The 24680-nt window shown below is 33.3% G+C and overlaps 1 protein-coding gene across 1 annotated transcript in view; it reads left to right on the forward strand.

Moving 5' to 3' along the window:
• Positions 1-24680, forward strand: part of LOC145258320 (DNA topoisomerase 2-binding protein 1-like) — a 178246-nt gene that overhangs the window by 114105 nt on the left and 39461 nt on the right. The window contains exons 25-29 of the mRNA XM_080116401.1: positions 2868-2975; positions 8679-8825; positions 13701-13784; positions 18259-18327; positions 20602-20820. Of these exons, the coding sequence (XP_079972527.1) occupies positions 2868-2975; positions 8679-8825; positions 13701-13784; positions 18259-18327; positions 20602-20820 (627 nt within the window). The remainder of the gene's footprint in view (positions 1-2867; positions 2976-8678; positions 8826-13700; positions 13785-18258; positions 18328-20601; positions 20821-24680) is intronic.

Genomic DNA, 24680 nt, shown 5'->3' on the forward strand with positions numbered 1-24680 from the left:
TCATGCTCTGGAGATATATTCTTGGTTAAGCTCCTCCAGGAACAAAGATACTAAAAAGTTGCAAACTATTTAGAAGTGATTTCATAAAGATTTTATATCTGTGTGAGTTTTCAAAATGTCAAAATGATGAAGCACAAAACGTACAAGAATTGTTCTAGGGGGTGGGACATTCATCCAGATGTTTGACATTTACTCCTATTTTAGTGAGTCCAACCAAGAGTTCTTTTTTGGATTCTAGCCATCCCTTTTAGTGCAATCGTTTGTATTTCACTTGCACTTGGTTCACCGAGTATACTTGCTTAGCACTTTTTAAAGTTCTTTTTCCTAAGCCTAGTTGCTCCTATGATGATTGAAACCTCTTTTAGTTTCTAGTTTTGTTTCATGTCATACGTAAATTTCATGTCACACGTAAATTTCATGTCATATGTAAATTTCATGTCACACGTAAATTTCATGTCATACGTAAATTTCATGTCACACGTAAATTTCATGTCACACGTAAATTTCATGTCATATGTAAGTCCTTGATACTTTGTTATCTTTTCCTTCTCAGCTCTGTTAAACCTTGTATCATTGGGTACACTGACCTCTATTATGGTTGCTTTTTTATTCGTTCTGTCCCAAATCACTATATCTGGTTTAACGGTTGCATTTTCTAGATATGTACCAGTAGGAATTACGTACTCATAGTGAATGGTGTAGGTGTCATTCCCAACTGTTCGCTCGAGTATATGTTTCCAGGATTACGTACTCTCAACGTTTAGCTTTTTCCATATCTTCTACTTAAGTTATCTGCAAACTCCATTATGGCGATTTCCGGTATGTATTCTCAAATGAGATTTCAAAGATGAATTTGTTGGGATTCCTAGATGCTGGAAAATCTTCTATTCTAATAGATTCTTTTCTTAGACTGCTAGACTTAGAAATTCCCTCCCTGTTTTCTGTTTCCCTGTACCTATTTTACAAGTACTTTAATGGAATGTGCTCTGATGAACTCAGAGCATTTGCACTTTCTCAACATACATAACCCTAACTAACGCATCAAGCAGCAAAAATCTCACCCCCTTCATCACTACTGAGGTCCCTAGGTACCAGACAGCCTTCTACTCTAATAGTTTCTTCCTATGAACTGCTAGACTTTGAAATTCCCTCACGGTCTCCTGCTTCCTTTATTGTACTAAAATGCCTTGTGCTGCTCTGCGACCTTGCATCTTGAAGTAGATGCACTCTGAAAAAATGGAGACAGACAGACAAACATAGTGAGTTTTATAGATTAGATTAGTAGTAAGTAGCTTTTGTTGCCCGGGTTGTAGTGAAGTCATTTTAGTTTTTGTTTTCGCATATGTTAAACAACTCCAATTATATTCTTCAATCTAAAATATTAATCATCCGCCTTGTTGATTTTTATTTTTTGGTGATTATTTAAAAAGATTTTCATATCATCAATTATCTCGGTTGAACCAAGTAAATTGCTTTACAAATTGTTGCAAATAAGATAGTATACAAACTGGCGGTACTCATGCAACTTTTGACCCAAATTTCCCATAATGTTGGTGCGGGGCTCAACCGATAGCTGACCTCAAATTAAAGATAGACATGACCTCCCTTCGTAACTAAGATATTATAATTTAGGCAGTATATAAAAGCTTTTAAGAATGAGTGAGCACCCAGAATGCCCCCCTCCTTCCAAAAGCCTTTGCTGGACATACACAAAAAGTGTGCACACACACACACGCACGCGAAAAAGCCGAGCAAAATAAGAGACACCGAGAAACATAATTAACAAGATTTATTAAAAGAAAAAGAAAAAAAAAATCACCAAAAAACCTACCTTAATTTTAATAAATAATTTTATTAATTTTTTTATAACTTTAAAGAAGTGTTAGCAAAAATATGTGAATGTTTTTGTGGAAGCTCATACTGTTATTTTGTTTTACATTTTTTCAGGAAAAGTTTCATTATTTTTTTTGTAGTCTTAATTTTTATGTAATCGCTTTTTCTTCAAGAAAAATTTCAATATTGTCTTTTGTAATTTTTATGTATTTGCTTTTTTTTTTTTTTTCAAGAAAAGTTTCAATATTGTTTTTTTTTTTTTTGTAAATTTTATATGTTTGCTTTTTTTTCCAGAAAAGTTTTAATATTGCTTTTTTGTAAATTTTATATATTTGCTTTTTTTTTTTTTTAAGAAAAGTTGCAAAAAAAATTTCTTTTTTATTGCAAAACTTTTTATTTGTTTTCTGAATACAGTTGACAGATTTTTTTTCCCAAGAAAATTGAAATATATTTACATTTGTTTTTCCTTTGTGTGGAAGGAACCTATTAGAGAACAGGATATTACTCTGAGACTATTAAATTCCTCTCTTGGCAATAACTTAATGTTTCTTTAAGCCTCTGGATCAATTTCTCCAATCTATTCAGAAATTCATCTGCGTCCATTTCAAAATTCCAATTTTCATTGGCTTATCAAATACTCAGCCAAATGATTTGAAAAATAAAGTAAAAATACTTCCCGTCCATCACCCTCCCCCAAATTACTTAAATACTTTAAAAAAATATATACAAATAGATAAAATAAACAAATAAATAAATTAAACAAAATAAATCAACAAGTTTTTTTTTTTTTTTTTTGTCGGCAGTTTTTGTCAGCTGCTAGTCGAGTCTGCCATCAGTGCTTAGCTTTTTCCGACGATTCCCACCAGCTGTTGGTCGAGCCCGCACCAACATCACAGAAATCCGAGTCAAAAGATACACGAGTACCAAATTGGCTAATCAGAAGCAAAGTTTGAGCTTAAACAGTCTGACTTTAAATATTCGACAAAAATATTGTAATTTTTTGATTCTATTTCTTTCCATGTTTTTTTTTTCAGCAATGGAGCGAACTTTTTAGTAAACACATTGAAGAAGGAGTTCGAATTAGTGCCATTCCCAAGACAGATGAAATCATCAATTCTCAAAAAATTGATCCGATTAACGATGTAAGTAAATTATTAACTTTTTCAGCCTTTTTACTGAAACTCATTTACAGACAGAAAATTCTTACAGTGCAAAAGAAGGTGCAATGGAAGTTTTAGTTTTGTTTTATGGCATATCAACCCTTTTCAGGTTATTTAATGCTGAATCTAGGAATTTTGGCAAACGTTTTTATGCTTAAAGTTGTTTATGCATTCAAATATTTATACTGGTACTTGTACAGTTTAGTCCAGACATTAAAAAATGAAAATACCGAAAACAGTTTAAATTGCATGTATCCGTTATAGAACGAAGTTCTCCGAAAAAAAATTTCACTTAATTTCATCAAGTAGTTTTTTTTTTTTTTTACAGCGGAAAAACACGTTTTTATGAGAGTGTGTTGAAGGCGGCCATCTTGGATTTTAAAAAAAAATTTTCTTTGAATTTTAGAAATGACAAAGGGAGATAACTCCAGTTAAAGCGCTGACACCTCTTCCCATCTTTAATACTAGCTTTTCTTCCTAAAAATCGAACATTTTGCTCGGTATCATAACAAATTGTTTTTTCACTGTAAAAAAAAAACTACTTGATGAAATTAAGTGAAATTTTTTTTTTGGATAACTTCGTTCCATAACGGATACATACAATTTAATTTTTTTTTGATATTTTCATTTTTTAATGTCTTCACTAAACTGTACAAGTACCTGTATACTTAATGTTTGGTTTGGTTGTTTTGTAAAGGAAAATCATTGTTTCTGTTTTTAGCTTTGCAGAACATGATTCAGTTTTGCAAATATAAAGGACAAAAACAACAACATCAATGTTCGGGGCATTTTAGGTCTGGAAGCTGGTATCTTCAGACAGCCTGATCTGGTAGCATCAGGTATAGTGGCAGAATTACTTTTTCATGTTGAGAGAGGATAACGAGTTGATGTGAAAGAAGCGTGAGACAATGGAAAGATGTGGAGAACTCAGATGTGGAGAAAATATTTTTGGATGCGTGAAGCTATTAAAATTGAGAAATTTTCAGTTTTAAGTTTCTGAATTTTTGAGATATGGATTGGTTATTTGTATTATTGGGATTCTTTGGACTACTTTTCTTATCTTGAGTGTCATTTTCTCAACGTTTTCGTTGATGTAACCTCTGACCTTCTTCAGATCTATATGTTGTTGAACTCTGCAATGTATCTGTCGAACTCTGGAATCTGGACGGAATTTCAAACAGAACCTTTTGTTTACTTCACAAGAATAGCATGCTCTCGTCCCATCAGCCATGGCTGGATAGAGGTCCTAAGTAATTTTCAATTGTATTTTTTGGTCGCCCACACTGAGAATTGAACCTTCAAACTTCAGGAGAATATCACTTTTACAATTGATATTTTGGTGCTTGTTAAGCTATAGTTCACAGATCAATTTTTTTAAATATGTTGTTTTAAGCAAAAACAATATTAGGTATGTAATTGTCATGTCGAAAATAGTAATATATCCAAAAACTACGAAAATTCATTGAGTAGAATAACTGCTTTTGTATTTTTAATAAAAAATAAGTCTAACGCTACAGGCAACAAATATTGCAGCTATGACACAAGTAATCTAAAATATTCTTTTTTGAGTTATGTCCCTTGTGTTTAACCTCCTACTGTCTACTTTATAACGTCTAAGAAAAATGCAAGTTTACCCAATTTTCAGTAAAAATTACTTTTAACTAGAAATAAATTTCTACTTGATGATTTTTCATAATTTTTGGATATATTACTATTTTTGGCATGACAAGTATGTAATATTGTTTTTGCTTAAAACAACATATTTATAAAAATCTATTTGTCGACTGTATCTTAACAAGCACCTATTTTTCCAAGTACTCTAATCACTGCAACATCCGTAGATACGCCTGAAGAAGATATTTTCAGCACTCAGATTGTCAGTCCGCATCATTAACTGCTGAGCCACTATCACCTCTCTGCTGCTGTTGTTGAGCATTTCAAATGAATCAGATGATTATTGTTGGCATTCGTATCCCTGATATCGTTCTAATTAGAATTCTTTCTAGAACGGCATTCGGTTGAGAGACCATGTGAAGGTTGCCAACATCTTAAGTGAAACTATATTTTTGGAATGAACAAAATTCAGACCTGGTACACCCAGGTTGTCAGTCCATGTCATTAACAACTTAGCCACCGTCGCCTCCCTGCTGCTGCTGCTGTTGCTGCTGCTGCTGCTGTTTATTAGGCAGATTGGGCTTCTGCATAAAGCTCCAAAAGATTGTGTCTCATGAGTCTCTGGTTTTTAAAACTGACATCGATAACAGTAAGTTTAAATTTTGATATTTAGAATAACATTCATAAAACTTTTAGAAACATGCATTTTAGTAATAAAATAGTGCGATTGGCACTTATTCAGATTGGCGCTTATGGCAGCAAGTAAAATTTTTAAAAATACAAAAAAACCTCTATGATGTCACAGAACAAAGATGAAATATTCCAAAAATCATGTAATTTGATCAAGTAGTTTGCTTTTTATTAAAAAAAAAATCAAATTTTACTGCGTGTCCATTAGGTGGGGTGGGGGAATAGTGGCGATGATAAAATCAAGCACAGACAACTGACTTTCATTTCAAACTTTTGTTTTTTGTTTTTGTATAATGTCAGAAAGACAACCGAAATGCGAGATTTAAAATGAAACAATAATTTATTGACATAATGTGTATTTTTTTTTTTTTTTTTTTTTTTTTTTTTTTTTCAGAAAATAAAATTTTCAAATAATGCAAACATTATTTTAGAAGGGTCATTTTGTATAAATTAAAACCAAAATTTGAATATTAAAATAACTTCACTTATCTGTAAAAAACCGGGCAATTTTTTTTTTTTTTTTCAAAAAAAAAACAAAACTGCTTTATCAATTTTTGTAGCTTTTTGAATATGCTATCTTCATTGCGTGACAAGTAGGTACATGATAAAAATTTTTCTTCATATTTTTTTAACGACATAAATGCTAATCTTAATAAGCAACGTGTGATTGGTTGAAATGTGCGTAGGCATTCTGCCTTGCACATGTGTATTGTTATTATTTGAAAATTGTTGCAATGGTAACTTCTGCATTGCTTGAAGGGGTTATTGTACATTGTAATACAATTTTGAGTTGATATACATAAATATCACCTAATTAATCCAAGTACAAAAAAACTGAATCCAATAGCATTTTTTATCTTTTTGTTTAATGTAGGTGGTGTTTGATCAAAACTGTTGGGGAGCCATGATTTAATATACTGTTTTGTTTTTAAATCCTCACAACAAAGTTTCATGGTAAACAACTGATGATTCCTGAAAACTTACGACTATTTTGAGTTTGAGAAGGCAAGTTGATGCAGAAATTATAGGAGATTAAATGACTTACTGACAAAATAATTTTTCAATGAAAGACTAAAAATTAAATTAAATTTTTTTTTTATATAAACTGTTTCCAAGACTATTATATATAAAGAAATAAAAGTTGAGAATTCAAAGTTAAATAAAACTTTATTATATCATCAAATCAATAAGGAAAAAGAACCTCTTTAGGTCATGGCACTTTGAAGCTAAATGCTTCTCATCAGAAGAGGAGAATAGCCAAGAATATACATTTACAAAAAAAAAAAAAAAAAAACTGGCTGGAGGACATTTGCTTAGAAATAAGATAAAACAAGTGGAACATGCACGAGTGCACAGTGAACGAGGCATAAAAAAATGACTAAGTTAAGCATTTGTGCCCCCCTCCCTCAACACTTAGCCCCAAAAGTCCTCAGGGGATGTCAAATCCTGGTGAAAATGAATAAACATGCAGTTTTAGGCCTTAACATATGTAAATTTGAGTTCTGCACCATGCAAAAAAAGAAATGACTAAGTCTATCATTTGCCCCCCTCGCCCCATTTAGTCCCAAAAGTCTCCAAGGCCTTAACATATTTAAATTTGAGTTCAGCACCATGCAAAACTGCTAAATAGGCATACACAAAATATTTGAGACAAATATGGTAAAATAGTCCCCAAAATGGAGTATTTTTATTAGCCCTAAAAGAGCCCCTGGAACACTAGTTGAAACTACCGTTAGTAATTTTCCCCACTCTTTATCTGTGCCTAAATCAAAACGTAGATTCCATGAACAAAGCTTCTTCTTAGAAGTGCATGCCTGTGGAACTCTCTTCTGTTTGCCTGTTTCCTATCTGACTACAACTTGGATATCTTCAAGTCCAACATAAACAAATTCCTGATGAATCGTCCCCTTAAGTAAGACACTTTATCAAATCTCCAATACTAACAATCACTACAATACTATCCCATTGATTACTGTACACACACAATAACCCTTATCCCCGAGTGGCTTCCGAGCCTTGATAAGTGGTGACCTCCATGTAAAAAAAAAACAAAGCAAAAAAAAAACCCAAAAGTTACCGCGAAGTATAAGACAAACAAAATTATATAGAAATCAGTTAGTTACAACTTTTCAGAAAGTTTTATAAAAATCAAAGGCATCAATTTTTTTTTAATTAAGCACAAAAGTGTCCATTTTAGCCATTTTAATTTGAAAGGCAGGCGTAGGGGGTAACTGGAGTTTTCCCGGAAAATCCGTTGTGTTACTTTTTTTACTCATATCATGTTTAATGTTTGTGCAAACTTTAAAAACATTCCAAGGCGTAGTTATTGAGAAAAGTGCGGATGGACGAACGGACAAGGGTGAATTTACAGGTCCACCCTCCTTTTGTGTGTGTGTGTGGGGGGGGGGGGCTATAAGTATATGGCAATAGGAAAGATGTAAAAGAAGTTTTAAAAATGTGGACAAATATAGGGTTGTAGTAAAAAAGATAGGGAGAGAAAGGTGGAGTAAAACAAAAATATATATAACTAGCATGGGTGCCAGGCGTTGCCTGGGTGTTTGGAGGTGTATGCTGAGCAAAAAAACAAAAAGCAAGAGAAATGGTCAATTTTTTTAACTTTGACCCCTATTATGACCCTTTAGCATTTATTGTTTTGGGCTCAAATCAAGTTATTAAGTTAGATCCATGTCCAAGGAACCTATATCTAAAATTTCAAGTGTTTAGACCTCAAATTGTCGGAGGAGTTTGGTAGACTTCTCAAAGGTCAAATCGTTGAACTTTGACCCCTTAACAACCAAATTTCTGTCCGAAAACCGATCACATAGATTTTCCCAAATCTCAGTACACTGTATATCAAATTTCGAGTCTGTAGACTAAAAATTGACAGAGTTATTGCGTAAGGAAATGTACACACAGACACATTCACTTTTATTGATATATAGATAAATAATGAGATAAATAAGAAAACAGAAAAAAGTCCATACTTTATAGGATTTCCCCAAATAAAGGCCATGAAGTAGGATCCAAGGAGAAAGAATAATCCAATGTACCTATAGCAAGAATTCATAGAGTATCAGGATGTGTTGAAAAGAAATTCAGAAAGTGCTCAATCACAAATATGAGAGCTAAGATGCAAATTATTTATTTTAAAATTATATGTTATATATTTTAGAGACATACCATGGTTTCATTGCAGTAGATCTGCCTTTAAAAGTTTGTTAAACATCCAAACAAATCATCAGCAACTTACGAAATGAAAACAAGCCAATGAATCAATTTGTTTTCATTTCATTACCAGTTCAGACAAATAGTCTACCTTCACACAATAATCCGAACCAGGTAGAATCACTTCTTCATATTATACTTATGTTTTATTTTCAGATAAATACTGATCCTTTGAAAGATGTTGTGATCTCAGTTGCGAGGAAACTCAGTGCTCACCAGTCTACCTACAATGACATTGCTGTTTCACTGGGAGCCGGCTACACCTGGACTTATGATAAGAAATGTACACACTTTATATTTCAGGTAAGACTTTAACACTGATCGTACATATCTGTTATACATGCATACATACACACATATATGTGTGTAAATTATCTATATATCTATAAAAGTTAGAATGTGTGTGTGTATGTGCGTGCATACAGCTCTCAACCTACAGGGTGGTCAAAAAGTCAGGTAACATGTTAAAGGTAGAAAAAACAATATGATCCATTATAATCTCTATTCGTTTAATATTATTTCTTGGATGAAATTTTTCCACAACGATGGATTGGTCGCCGTGGCCCAGTTGAATGGCCAGCCAGATCTCCGGATCTTACCCCTCCTGATTTCTGGCTTTGGGGCTATGTAAAGGATAGCGTTTATGGCAAGAAGCCTGATACAATAGCGTCTTTAAAGTTATTTATTGAAGAGGAGATTGCGCGGATATCAGCTGACATGATTGCACGTGTTACACAATCAGTGGTTAATCGCTTCCAGCGATTGATAGAGAGAAATGGACGACAATTAACAAAATAAACATATTTCATGTTTGTTTCATTTTATATTTCAATGTATGGTACTTAAATATACGTGTATTGCTAATATCGTTTTTCTTTAAAATGTTACCTGACTTTTTGACCACCCTGTATATACTCAACAAATTTTTGATCTATATAGACTTGAAATTTGGCATATAGAGTATTCAGACGTGTGGAAAACTTCTTAATTTGTTTTCATCTGGAAAAAAGAGCTGCTAAGGAGTCAAAAATTGCAAATATGAGGATCATCAGATTTTTATCCGTTTTCAACTGTTTCACAAACGCACATATACTTATGTTAAGTATAAGTGGGTTTGAAAACACTTTTGAAAGACCATGTCAAGCTGGTCTAATGGTTATCATACTTGACTCACTGTCTTTAGGTTTTGATTTCAATCTCAGCTTGAGTATTTTTTTTTTTTTTTTTACTGAACTATTTAGAAAAAACATAATGCATGCACATGTCTTGCTTTTTCTGTTCTTTTTTTACTTTTTTTTTTTAAAGGAGTTTAACGTTACGTTTAATACCTATGGTATTTCTGTTTATAATAAACTAGCAGGACCTGTTAACCGGCATTGCCTAATGGAAGCATGCTCCCCCCCCTCCTCGTAAAAATTAAACTATGGTTGTTGTTGTAGGTGGCGAATGTCCAACGTCCTAATGTTAAGAACGGCTTTCGGAAGACACTCCATTTTATGAGGGGTGGGAATGTCCAAGTATTTGCCTCAAGTTCAACCTTGATATATGTTGTCGGCATACTCACTTACAAAGACTATTAAAAAAATTGGGGATGGTGGCATTGTCGTGCATAGAGAAGTACACTTTTTTATCGCACGTGCGTAGAACAGTGAATTACAGTGCATAATGTATGTCATTATATCTCGCAAAGTATTTGTTTCCGTCAAAGTTAAAATAGATTGTCTTATTCAGCATAGTCTAAAACCAATAAAAGTCGTCAGTTTAAAGGAAATATTGTAGTTGGTTCTAAGGTATAAAAGTATCTAATACAGAAAAGGGGAAATTTGTACTTTAGCGGCGTAAATTATTTGACAGACAAAGAAAGTAAAAATAAAAATTAAAAAAAAAAAACTGGTGTAAATGTAGTAAGATACAAACTGACTGAAAATTAATGAAAATGATAATTTATTTGGAGGTAAGTCAGGCAAATGTGTTTAATATATAAATATATAGTTTGAATGATTTGGAAAGTGAAAAATATTTTTTTTTTTTTTTTTTTGCCTAATCACCCCAATCTAGGCTCGGTGCCACTGTGATGTAGGGGGCTACTACAACTCTCTTTTATTAAGAGATTCGGTGAACGTTTTTAAAAGCCCCGCCCACCCTCCTGTAAATTCCACAATTTTCCCTTTTTTTCTTTCGGCATGTCAATTTCATCGATTATAAACTTTCAGATAAAAAAAAATTAAAATTGAAAAAAATAAATGTTTTTCATGACTTTTTTCATCGCGGACCAGTTTTCAATTATAACGTTCTACTAAATTAAACATGTTTTGTGACCATCATCGAGAAAAATATTGTGGTAAAATTTTTCTCGGTGATGATCACAAAGTACGTATTCAATGTGAATAAAGTGTAAGTTATGGAATTTAGAGTGGGTGTAAATATCGGAAACGTCCGTCATATTTGCATCTCATAAGTTTTGACTGCCGATCGAACGATCTCTTATATTAATTCAGAGCATGTTTCTCTTTACCCTTTTCCTTCAGAATATTTCGTCTGCTGCAATTGTAATCTTGTGATTACGGTGTAGCGGCAATAAAATAAACCATTCGTTCAAGTGCCGCTTGTTACGAATTTAGCTGAATACGATATTAAAAATCACTTTAAAAAGATATTATTTAATGTGTATTTATTTTTATTGATGACTTCTCTGCAAATGTGATCACAAAGAAATAATTTAAGATATACATGGACGTATTAATTAGAAAAGTTCAGGAGGACAGTTCATGAAGTCAGAGAGAAGACACCATGGTAGCCGGTGAAGTCAAGATCCGAAATGTGAAATAAAAACATAATTCTTGAAATGTTGACACAGTGTGTGAATAAATATTATATGAAATATAAATTTGCGTGGTGTTGTATGTGAATTCATCCCGATTGTTACTATCATGTTAAATGTTTCTCTGACTCAAATGTTTTAAGACTCTGTCTATTATGTAGACTGTTACTATTATATATATTCCTCTTTTTCTCTACCAAAGAACATTTGTCTAGCTCTCCATCAATAGAACATGGTTTCCTCTTGTCATTTGAAGCCCTCTCATGTACAAGTATTTATCTCCTCAAAATAACATGTCGATATATCCACGTCATCATTTCAGTTCAACTCAAGCAAAACATTGTTCATCGATAATTTGATAGCCTGTTATCCAACAAAATAAGGAAAGTGAGAGTTTCTGGGCTGCCAAAAATGCATCCAAAATACCTTTTCTACTTTCCTTTAGAAAAAAAAAAAAACAAGTGAACAAAGTCTTATACTTAGTGTGATATTATGAAGTTGACCCATGAGTCACTAAGTTCTGAGAGGGGAACAGTAGATAGGAAGTGTTATATAAATGCACAATGAAATAGAAAGTAGCAAACAATGAATCTCTAGGTATTTTTACATCGAGCCTTTTAGATTTGACAATGACAATACAAGCCTGCAGATTTGACAATGACAATACAAGCCTACAGAACAGATTACAAGGGAAGGACAGCTTCTGGGTGGCCGGGTGGGGGCGACGTCAGATACGAATGCACAGAAGACAGTTAGTTGACATCGAGCTGCCGGTTGTAACAGATGGAAGCTGATAGCGCCAACGATTGGACAGTTTTTAGAGCTGACGGCGAAACAGAGATAGACGAATTGCGACTGACAGATGAACGTAACATCAAAAGAACAGGGAAAAGACACACGCACACTCGCATGTCAAACCGTCAAATATGTGTGAGACATTGACGTTGTTTTTCCTTTCTTGTTCCACGACTTATTTTACTTCCACTTTGTGACCCGCGTGCGTTCCATCGGCAACCGCCAGTGTAAACCAAAAGATGATGACACGGCTAACGAGAATGATGAAGAGATGGAGGTAGTAAACCACGGCACACAACTATGGGGTCGGCGGCTTGTCGAAGGGAAGGCTATGTGCTGTCACATTAGCATAAGTTTATGACCATTATTTTTAAATATCAAGAATTCTTCTTAATATGAATTGAGAAAGTTGTCATCGTCAGCAATTTACATTGGACAAAAAAAAGCTCTCTCAGTATTACAGCATATCCTTGGTTTCATCACTCTCCTACTACTTAAAACTCTATACAATTATGATTCATGTGAAATAAGGGAAGTAAGAGTTTCTGGGCTGCCGAAAATGCATCCAAAATGCTTTTTCGACTCTTCTTTAGAAAACCACCCCCAAGTAAACAAAGTATTATACTTAGTATAAGTTCATAACTATTATTTTGAAATATAAAGGATTCTTCTTAATATGAACTGAGAATTGCAGTCGTCATCGTCAGCAATTTACATTGGATAGATATCTAAAATTGTAAAAAAAAAAGCTTGCTCAGTATTACAGCATATCCTCGTTTCACCATTCTCCTGCTACTTAAAACTCTATACAATTATGATTCATGTGTATCATTTGGATTCTTTCGACTATTGTTCTCATCTTGTATATTGTTTGTACAACCTTTCAGTCGATGTAATCTCCGTGATGCAGTGGATAGAGTACTTGGTAAAATTTGGTTGTAAAGTTACTCTTCTGGAGATTGAAGGTTCAATCCTCAGTGCGGGTGACGCTCAAAACTACAATTGTAAAATACTAAGGACTTTGTTCCAATCATGGCTGGCAGAATAAGAGCATGCTACCTCTGTAGAGTAAATATAAGTGTTCCATTCAATAATATTTTAAAACTATATTTTGAGTTTCGTATTATTTGTATTTTTCAAACTACTATTTTTATCTTGAGCGTTACTTTCACGTTTCGGTTGATGTAACCTCCAAACTTCTTCAGGTGCATCTTGTCAAACTCAAGAACCTTTCTGTTGTACTTGGGGAATCTATATGGAATTTCTAGAATTGAATTCATACAACTTATTTAATAAAGTAATTCTTCTTCAATTGCAAATATATAATAAATGTTGTGTTTTTTTTTTTTTGATAGAAACATTTTCATTCAATTTATTTTTTTATATTCATGCCTTGAATTTCACAAATCACTTCAACTGGCATTTTCAGTATTTATTTTCAAAAACTCAAACTGGTTATGATGTCAGCATCTGTTTTCGCACTGAACATGAGACAGCAGACTGAACCCCTCTCTTGAAATCTTAAATCATTTTTTTTTATTAAAAATATTTTCTTTTTGCAGGGTAAACTTAATGATATTAACCGAGAATTCCGTTTGGCGAGAGAACAAGGAAAATTTGTTGTCTCCCCTTATTGGCTCACGATGGTATGTATTTCGACTTCAATAATTTTAATGGTTCTACTATTTGTGTGCGACAAATTAAGGCACGACAAATTTACAACAACTGCTCCTGCTCGGTTTCTCTGTTCGTGTGATATTTAAGCACGTCAAATTGCTCCTGTTTTGGTTTTTTTTTTCTAAAAATTTGGTTATAATCAGCTAACTTCCAGAGCAATGATGACAAATCAGTTCCTTCGCTTTTTTCTCTCTATCTCCCCTGTGCATGTACTTTTTTTTTTACGTTTTTCCAATCTTTCTTTTTTTATTTACAGTTTAATCAAGACATTAAATGAAAATATTGAAAAAAGGTTATATTGCACGTATCCGTTATGGAACAAAGTTCTCAAAAAAAAAAAAAAAAATTTCACTTAATTCCATCAAGTAGTTTTTTTTTTTTTTTACAGCGAAAAAACAATTTGTTATGATACCGAGCAAAAAGTTTGATTTTAAGGAAAAGAAGCTATTATTAAAGATGGGGAGGGAGTGGCGGCGCTTTAAATTGAGCGTGTTAAAAAAAATTAAAAGATGGCTGACTTCAACGTGCTCTCATAAAAACGTATTTTTCCACTGTAAAAAAAAAAAAACTACACGATCAAATCACGTGAAATTTTTTTCAGAGATCTTCAGTTCAAAACGGATACGTACAATATAACCTTTTTTCAATATTTTCATTTTTTAATGTCTTGATTAAACTGTACAAGTGCTGAAAAGTCTTTTTTTAAGAATTATTGGAAACATTTTTTGCACTCCTTTTTTTTTTTTTTTTTTAAATTATTGGAAACATTTTTTGCACTCCTTTTTTTTTTTTTTTTAAGAATTATTGGAAACATTTTTTGCACTCCTTTTTTTTTTTTTAAGAATTATTGGAAACATTTTTTGCACTCCTTTTTTTTTTTTTAAGAATTATTGGAAACATTTTTTGCACTCCTTTTTTTATGTTTTTTTAAGAATTATTGGAAACATTTTTTGCACTCCTTTTTTTATGTTTTTTTAAGAATTATTGGAAACATTTTTTGCACTCCTTTTTTTATGTTTTTTTAAGAATTATTGGAAACATTTTTTGCACTCCTTTTTTTATGTTTTTTTAAGAATTATTGGAAACATTTTTTGCACTCTTTTTTTTTTTTAAGAATTATTGGAAACATTTTTTGCACTCCTTTTTTATTTTTATTTTTTTAAAGAATTATTGGAAACATTTTTTGCACTCTTTTTTTTTTTTTAAGAATTATTGGAAACATTTTTTTACACTCCTATTTTTTTCTTTTTTTTTTTAAAGAATTATTGACAACACTTTAAAATCTTTTTAAGTAATGAACTATTTAATAAAGACTAATTGTAACCCCTACAGGGCAGCTCAGGCGCACAAACTTGGGGGTTGAGATGCAGCTGTAGCCGATACCTGTGGCGTCACCCGTGTTTTCGTCTAGTGGTCGAGTTCGTCTCCGTCTCCCGCTCTCCGGTTCCGCTTTTGAATCAGCTACCAAATGGTCCCTTGGGCTATCTGAGAAATATATTGCATTCGACAAGTGTGTTTTTAAATAAAGAAAAAAGTCAAAGCTTAATTGGCTTTTCTTAACATAGAATTGATACAAATGATAGTTACATGCTGGTCTAATCATGCACTGGGGCTGACAGTTTTCTCTCCTTTTTTCCAAGCACTTAGTTTTCTCTATCATCAGTATGCGGGGAAGGATCAGAGACACGCGTATCGGAGATGTGTCGGCCAAGCGCGTGGCAGCAAAAGTCTCTCTCATATCTCCTCCTCGCCTCCCTTTATCAATATCGGCTAGCTGTAACCCCCCCCCCCCACCAAGTGGCGGTCAATCAATCAGTGGCCGCGCCTTTGTTTGGAGGGGGGGGGGGCTAGTAAGGATCTGCCGAACCCTGATCACTTGGTCGCAGAAGAGAAAGAAAAGAAAATAATAAAAAGCGACCTTTATATTTATTGAAGCAAAAGAAAAAAGGAAGGAAGAGATTTTCTTCTCTCCACCCACCCCTCTCTCAACACGTCAGTAAGGAGATAACGTCCCCTCGCCAGGAATACAAACTGTCACATCTAATTAACACAAGGTCTTTGTCAGGCATGTCAGCTTGGGTGGTCCATCAACACACGAGTCCATCTGTTGATTTTCGGAATTATTTTTATAACTTCATTCCTGCGTAGACACGCATTGTAGTATCCATTCCCGGGGAGGGGGAATGGGTACTAGAATCAAACCATCATCATCATTAGAGTCCAGCCGTGCGAATTCTCCTGAATTTGTGTAAATGGGCCACTCAGACTACAAGACTACAAGCTGGTCTTTAATCAACTAGCAAGGTCTCCTGGCATCACCTGGTCCCCATCGGGTCACATAATAATGTTAACTTTATTTTTATAATTTTCAATAAATCGCTCCACAATAGAAATACTGAAGAACAATAAAAGTGAAGCAACTGATTTGTCTTGTCATCACTTCCGGTAGCACTATGCCAGAAGTTAGGAAGTAGGTTAGCTGACTATAAACAAAAATCTTTGTAAAAAACAATAAGCAAGTTTTTTTTTTGTTTTTTTTTAATTTTTTCAGGCTTAAAAAGAAATTTGAGTCAAGCATAAAAAAAATAAATGTTTCTTTGAGTTAAAAGAAAAAGAAATTGTTTTGCTTTTTTAAAATCATGTTGTTTTTTTTTGTTTTTAATAGTAAATTGTTACCAAAAAAAAATAATATGTTTACATATAAGGTATTTGCAGCTTCTCTTCCAATTTTTGGACTTTTAATCATGTCAAAATGCACTTCATCTCCTTTTGATGATTGTTGCTATTTCTTCTGATGAGTTAAGGGCAAAATAGATTCACTGATTGATTTAATAATTAAGTGATTGATTTTGTGCTACGAAACAGATACTGTCAAGCATTGTAAATGTCAACTGAATTAAAGGAATAAATTGTAAGATGGGCAACATCATGAACTTTGGAATATAGTCTTTTGTCATTCATTCATTATATTGCTCTGTAATTACATTGAGCTTCTTAAATAAGGATGGGTATATATTATAAGAAAATAAAGTATGTTTCCACACACATATATATATATATATATATATATATATATATATATATATATATGTGTGTGTGTGTATGTTTTTTTTTTTAATCCTTTGAGATGAGTAATTTGGATATTTATTTATTTGCGGCTGTTATCTTCATCTTCATCATTGTTCTTGTTCCTATTTACTTGCCTCCCCATGAGGGCAGAGTTAGACACAAGGTCAGTTTTTAATGTGGGGGTAAATCCAGCTACCCAAAAAGGGACACTCTGGATAGGAACAAAAATAAAAATTGCCTCAGTCATGAAGAATCTGTTCTCCACTGACCGAGAGCAAAAATGGTGAACTACAGCATTAGAACAGATACTACACTGTGATCTTGGCCTAAAGGCCAATTCTTGTTTCATCATGTTTTGACCAACTGTTCCTGTGGCCTTCTTCAGGTGGTTAACCACGACAGGATAAGAATACTGAGTCTGTAATTGTATTGTCAGTAATTACTGCCTTCCATAGTTGTTGTCTATGGTTTCAAGTGAACATTGTCTGAAGATAGCAGTTTCAAACCTACTCAAAGCAGACCAGAGGATTAGTTGGCTAAAACATGGTTATATGTTGATATAATCCCTCGGACACTGATGTTTAGTTTTTTATAAGAGGTCCATTAATACAGACAACATGGAATACTCACAAATAGGGTGAGGAATGTCTGGACTTTAATAAGTTTAGCTTGCAAATTGTCATATTCAGTTTAATGTTTGTTCTGCATGATGGCATGTGTTGGACGGCTTTTAGAAATTGTCTGCCAAGCTAACCTATCTCTGGCCATGTCTTTATTTATCCCTCTTTCTCTCAAATCCATCTTTATCATTTCTTCCCATGTTTTCCTTGGTCTTCTTCTGTATGTTGACTCTGCTACCTCAACTGTATGTTGACATCTCCTCCCCCAACAACTGTCATTCATTGTTCTAGACTGGCCATACCAACAAAGTCTACTGTCACACACACATTTCCCCATAGTTCGGATCTAGTCTTCCTCTGAGGTCATCAGATCTAAACCTGCTTTTAATACTCACTTTATACATTATAAGGAAATTAGAAAGTGATCTTGGGTTTACTTTTGGTGTCTGCGTAACTTTCGTTATCTTTCTCTTGTTCTTTAGTCCTATCATTCATGAGCGATTTTTCTGACAAAAGGGGAAGAATTGCTGCTTTCTGGGTCGTAATTTATCCATCTGACTTATTGTTGGCAAGTCTTTGACTTTGAAGTAGTATTGTTTTTTTGTTTTTTTTAGTTTCTTACATCAAGTACCTTCATAACTTTTCTGGAGTGATTTCCATTAAAATTGTACCATTTTCATATGGTTTCATATTTTTGTTTTGTGTTCGTTCATACTAAAATTATTTAAGCCTTTCTTTTGTTTTCTTCTTCCAGTGTAAAGAACAGAATGCTCGCGTCGATGAAACCTTATTTCCTCACACGTTTAACCCAAATCTTAGCCTGGTAAGTTGAATTCCCCCATATTGAAAAAATAGAAATTAAAAAAAAATCTGTATGGTATGTGACAGAAAGAAAATATCATATTCCAAAAGTTACGTAACTGGATCAATTAGTTTTATTTTTAAATAAGAAAATCAACTTTTATGGCTTACCGAGAAGCAACTGTCCCATGATGCCACTTTGAAAACAGTCTCAAAAACAAGGGGGATAATCCAACATAATTCAAACTTGTGAGATTTTTGTTGCTAATGTCTATGAATCATCATTCATTGGTTAAAAAGTAGTCGATTTATTAAAAAAAATATTTGATCAATTTACATGTTTATTGGAATACGATATTTTCTTGCCATGATGATACAAATCATACAGATTTTTCTTTTCTATTTTGTTAATATCTGGTAAATTCTGGACAAGCACAAATGTTTTTTGTTTTTTTTTTCGGAAAATATCCAACAAATATTCACTGAATAATTGTTTTTTTTAATTCTTAATTTTTAAGCTCACATTTTCAGATTATAATATTTATCGCTTGAAAATGTTGAAATGCAAAATGTTCATTTCAGTTTGCCGTCATATTTCTTTTTCTTTCTGTGCATGCTCAAATTTAATTTATTTCTTTAAGTTGTGTAATATTAAATCTTTCTTACTTATTTCTTGATATCCACACTGATAGGGAACATGACTGGTGTGCTAAATGTTTTGGTTTCGATTCTAGCTGATGGCACCCAAGTTATTTTATTTATTTTTTAACTTTTGAAATCAGTACCATATATATATATTATTATATTTAGGCAGCATTTTTTCTTTTATGCACGTTTCATTAAATAGCACAGATAACTCTTGCTTGTTTTTCTTGTAATCCTCCTTTTCTCTTTGTCGGACCATTTTCTGAACGTTTTTTGCGAGTGAACAAAGAAATTTCCCATAATCGCGAACGTTTTCGACCTCCATTGGTCATCCTCAGCAGAGTAGTAAAAAGTAAAAAATGAAAATAAAAAATGAAAGTAGCGAGATGAAATGAAAAGATGATTAAAAGACGATTAAAATCGCTTAAAATCATTAAAATACTCAAAAGCACTTGAGCGTGCCCTCCGTTTATATATATTCAATAGAGAATTGATTCTGCGATAATAAATACAAAATCTGTATGAATTGAAATATATTCAAGCATATTTTATGACCCGGTAAGGTTCCCCCCCCCCCCACACACACACACACACGCACACTGTTAAACTAAATGACTTTGGAAACCATTTTTTTTACCCATTACCTTCCATAAATTTTAACCACATAAATTTTTATTTTATGAAACTTGGATACCTATAGTTAAAAAGCATGAGAAACATGATGAAATAATCAGAATTACATTTTAAATAGAAATAAGCGAGATATTAGGTAAACTCATATAAGATCACAGGGAGGATATGATTGCAATGACTATATCTGTTAATTTTGAAGTGATCTCATATGCGATCACTGGGAGGTAATGGGTTAAATACTTTTTTTTCACTCCAAACAAGGCATATTGCCACTGAGATGCCATGGGTTACTGTGCATGAGAGACCAGATTTATAAGAGGAATCATAAGTGGGGAGTTGTGCAGCAAATTATTTGTTCACATTATGTTTAACCCTTTATTACCTGGGTGAACTAATTTGGTCAGTTATAAATAAATGAATATAACGGCATAAATAAAAGGGGAATTGATTCAAACACGCCTTGTACGTATTAGTTCGGTATCTGGGTAGATGGCAGGTACCTCCAGATTGCAACTGTCCATTGTTTACATTCAGTATGCTGCCATCTAAAATTGTTTTTTAAATCATCTACATCATAATTCAGGTTATAAAAGGTTCAATTTTTGCATGTTGTTATAATCAGAGAGCATGAAGGAAAGTGCAATCTGCAGAAAGAATCCATTAGCATAGAAAGTTTTTTGTGATGGGGTGGGATTTTGTTAGTCAAGGATACTGATGCTATGAAGCCAAAAGTGTTCTAAGTTCATTGTAACACATTCTATGGAAATTCTTGTAAAAGGGATACAATTTTGCAGTGATGGTACAGTAGACAGTGTGAGTCATATTAGATCAGTGATTCACTGCCCAAGAGGGGAAGACTAGTGGTTGGAGCACCAGCCCATATGTGGCAAGAATGCTCCATGCATAGGTTACCCAATATATAACACCTAGTATAGTTAGTTATTAACTTGATGTACTAAAAACAAAACTGATACCAAATTACAAAAATATATAATCAACTTACTTTTCATCTGTCCAGCAATCCATTGTAAGTGAACCGAAAGAAACGCCACGTCGTAGCAAGCGGTCAACCAGATCTTTTGAGAGTCCTGCTGTCCCTCGAACTCCTCATGAGCCGAAACTGGTACCCATTGAGATTGAAGCAAACAATGAAGAAAAAATGGAAACGGATGTTCCACACGACGACAATCAGGATGCAAATAACGGATTGGATGATCCTCAAATTGAAACTGAAAATGTAAGTCTTGCTTTCTTCTTTTGCAACATTTTGTTTATTCTATGGATTCAGCATTAAATAACCTGAAAAGGGTTAATCTTCTAAGATATAAAAAGCAAAATGGGCGCACGCGTTTGTGTATGTCCATGAAAGGCTTTTTGTTGCGTCAGGCTTCTCGCGTCAGTTAGATTCCAGAAGTTTTCCTATACTTCCCAGATCGTAATATCTCGGCTTTGCAAACGGACATTGTCTCTATCTTCTTTTTGTCGAGTTTTAAAAAATTCCCTTGTTTCGGGTGTTTATTTGTCTTTTTCGTATAAATAAAGTGAAACTAATCGAACGCAAACGCCAAATACCAGCCTTCGCCCGGGTAGTATTTGTTCTGTAATTGGCCCTTGGTCAATGTAGGGGAAACCCTTTCTACTGAGACAATTACTATTTATTTGGATACTGCCAGATGCCCCCTTTTTGGGGGGAGCTGCTTTCCCCCTACATTAAAGATGATCTTCGTGGGAGGTTTAAAAGCAACGCCATTTCTGCAAGTCATCTTTTTGATTGACTATGTTAAATTTGAACGCTTTACACTTCCAGTCATGTCGTAGAGTAGAGGTAAGATGTCAGGTTTTCCTTCACGTTCTTTTCCGCCTTCGTGTCACGGATTTGAGCCTACCTGCCTTCTACTGTTGTGTTTATCTAATAAAGGGGATCGTGTGTGATCGTCTAGTCAGAGTTAACGTTGTGTGATTATCTAGTTGTCTTTCTATTAAATGATATGTTCATATGCTGTTGTGTGTGTGTGGTACATGTCATGTATTTTTGGACATACCTTCTGTGTCGTGGATGTTGGTCTACCTGGTATCATTTCGTGTCTTAGAAGTGAGACTGGCACCTGTTGGACGAAGATTCATTTCACTCCAAGACAAAGAATTGGTTTTATAGTTTATTTCACTTTCCAGATGCCTCGCAGAAGGATGGAAAGTGAATCTCTGGCTTGCGTGGTTTCTCTTGGTTTCGTTTCTACACAAGTCAGCGTCGTTCCCCCAATGAAGGGGGGGGGACGTCTGTGAAGCCTTCCGCCGCCTTCTATGTCCAAATTAAATCTCAACGATTCAGCTAACCTGATCACGTGACTCACATGCAATCCGATCAGCTGATCCTGACTTTCGGTCGGTCAATGTGTCTCAATATAATTTACACACTTTTCTCTCTCTCTCTCTCTCTCTCTCTCGATCCATTCTCTAACACTACAACTTTTATTTTTTTGCTCACCTGGGCAATGCCAGTATGTCATAGAACAAAACAACCAAAGTCAAACATCATAAATCTGAAGATATAAACAACTTGAAGTATAAAAACTTTTGCATAAATTAAAGCCAAACATCATGAATACATATTTCAAGATATAAAGAGTTTGAAGCATAAAAATGAACAAAGCTTCTTTCTTAGAACTGCACACCTGTGGAACTATCTTCCGTTTTCCTGCTTTCCAGCTGACTACAATATGGTTGCCTTCAAGACCAATGTAAACAAGTTCTTGATTGAGCCGTTTCCCTTAATTAATCCAATTTACCAAATTTCCACTACTAATGATTACTATATTGTCCTATTGACTACAGTACGCACTTTAATCCTTATCCTCGAATGGCCTCTATGCCTTGATAAGTGATGACTTCTTTGTAAAAAAAAAAATAGATAAAGAAATAAAAACTTTTTCCAAAATTAATGGATTTGGCATTTAAATAACCCAAGAAAGGTTGATATGCCATAAAACAAAACAACCAAACCAAACACAATGAATAAATATTTCAAGATAAAAAGAATTTTACCAATTAGTTTTTATTTTTAATCTAAGAAATCAAAATTTATGATTTTTAGCGATTTTACTATTAAACTGTATTGAACATAAGGCTGATTTTTTTACCATGGCACTTCAATTTGAGTTGTCTCTCCCTTATTTATTTCATAAAAAATTGAAACTGAAAAATATAAGTCTTGCTTTCTTCTTCCGCAACATTTTATTTCTTTCTACGGATTCAGCATAATATAACCTGAAAAGAGTTGATATGCCGTAAAACAAAACACTCAAACCAAACACCATAAATAAATATTTTAAGATATAAAGAGTTTGAAGCATAAATTTTTTTTCCAAAATTAATGGATTCAGCATTAAATGACCCAAAAAAAGGTTGATGTGCAACAAAAATAAACCACCAAAGAATTTTCTCAAATAGTTTTTATTTTTAAACTAAGAAATCAAAATTTACGATTTGTAGCGATTTTCGAAATATAAAGAGCTTGAGGCATAAAAACTTTTTCCAAAATTACTGGATTCAGCATTAAATAACCTGAAAAGAGTTGATATGCTGTAAAACAACCAAACTAAACACCATAAATAAATATTTGAAGATATAAAGAACTTGAAGCATAAAATTTTTTTTCCAAAATTACTAAATTCAACATTAAATTACTTGAAAAAGGTTGATATGCCACAAAACAAAGCAACCAAACCAACATTACTGAATTTGGCACCAAATAACTAAAAAAAAAAAGGGTTGATATGACGTAAAACAAAACAACCAAAACTTTGTATTCCAATCAAGCAATCAATTTTGATTGACCAGAAAATAGCAAAGTGCAACAAGCCATGTAAAAAGCGAGATGATATTGCATTTATTTATCATCCAAAGGTTTATCCAAGGCGACTTAAAATTTTCATATAGTAGGCATCATCAAAGCCTCCTCTGAGGAGAATGTTGCTTTTCAGTAATTTATAATTATCGCAGCCATGGAAAAATACAAGAAAAAAGTCTGTTTAGGCATAAGTTTTATGTAGCTACGTTTTTGAATATTTGAGATGAGGATTGGTTTTTCGTATTATTTGGAATCTTCAGATTACTGTTCTCATCTCGAGTGTCATTTTCGCAACGTTTCGGTCAATGTAACTTCCAACCTTCTTCAGGTGTATCTTGTTAAACTCTGTAAACTGAATGGAATTTCAAACAAAACCTTTTATTTACTTCACGAGGGTAGCATGCTCTTGTTCTGTCAGCCATGACTGGATAGAGATCCTAAGTAATTCGCAATTGTGTTTTTAGGTCGCCCACACTAAGGATTGAACCTTCAATCTTCAGGAGAATATCACTTTAAAATCGATTTTTTCAAATTACTTTAATCACTGCACCACGGGACCCATTGTGAAAATAAGACTCAAGATGAGAACAGTAGTTTGAAGAATCCAAATAATATGGATTTTATGTTTTATTTTCCATTAAATATTAATTCATATTATTACTAATAAATATTGTTAAATTAGGAATCATGTCAAGTTAAAATTAGTTTCGTTGTTAGATAAGCACAACATCAGGTCAAATTAAATTTTGTTTTACTGTGGCTTCTTTCACATAACATAGACACTTTTCAAGCATGCTTTTCTCAATTTTAGATGCATAATACCAACTAAATTTTTAATGAAAATGATTCATCATTTAGTAATATGTGATAAAAACAACAACATAAAAATATTTTTAATGCCTAAACAGATTTTCTTTTTCTTTTTTGCGTTCTTCCATGACCATGATCTTTATTAATTATCTGCTTTTAATCTGTTGAGACGAAAGTGATGATGGGACATTCTATGGGTGACTGTGGAAACCGTGATGTTGGAGTGAAAAACTCCTGTAAATGTAGATTTATACGAGAGTGTAAAGTCTGGAGAAGAGTCATCAGGCAAAAGCCGTCTAACCCATGTTAATATGGAAACGGATATTAAACGATAACGCTTATAGTCATGACGCTTTATGTCAAAATCAGGTTCTCTCGTATCCTTTTAGGATAAGGGTTAATGAGTGTACAGTAGTCAATGGGAAAATATTGTAGTCATC

Source organism: Euprymna scolopes, chromosome 33, assembly GCF_053919585.1.
Source record: "Euprymna scolopes isolate OS-2025 chromosome 33, ASM5391958v1, whole genome shotgun sequence".
NCBI classification, from domain to species: domain Eukaryota; kingdom Metazoa; phylum Mollusca; class Cephalopoda; order Sepiida; family Sepiolidae; genus Euprymna; species Euprymna scolopes.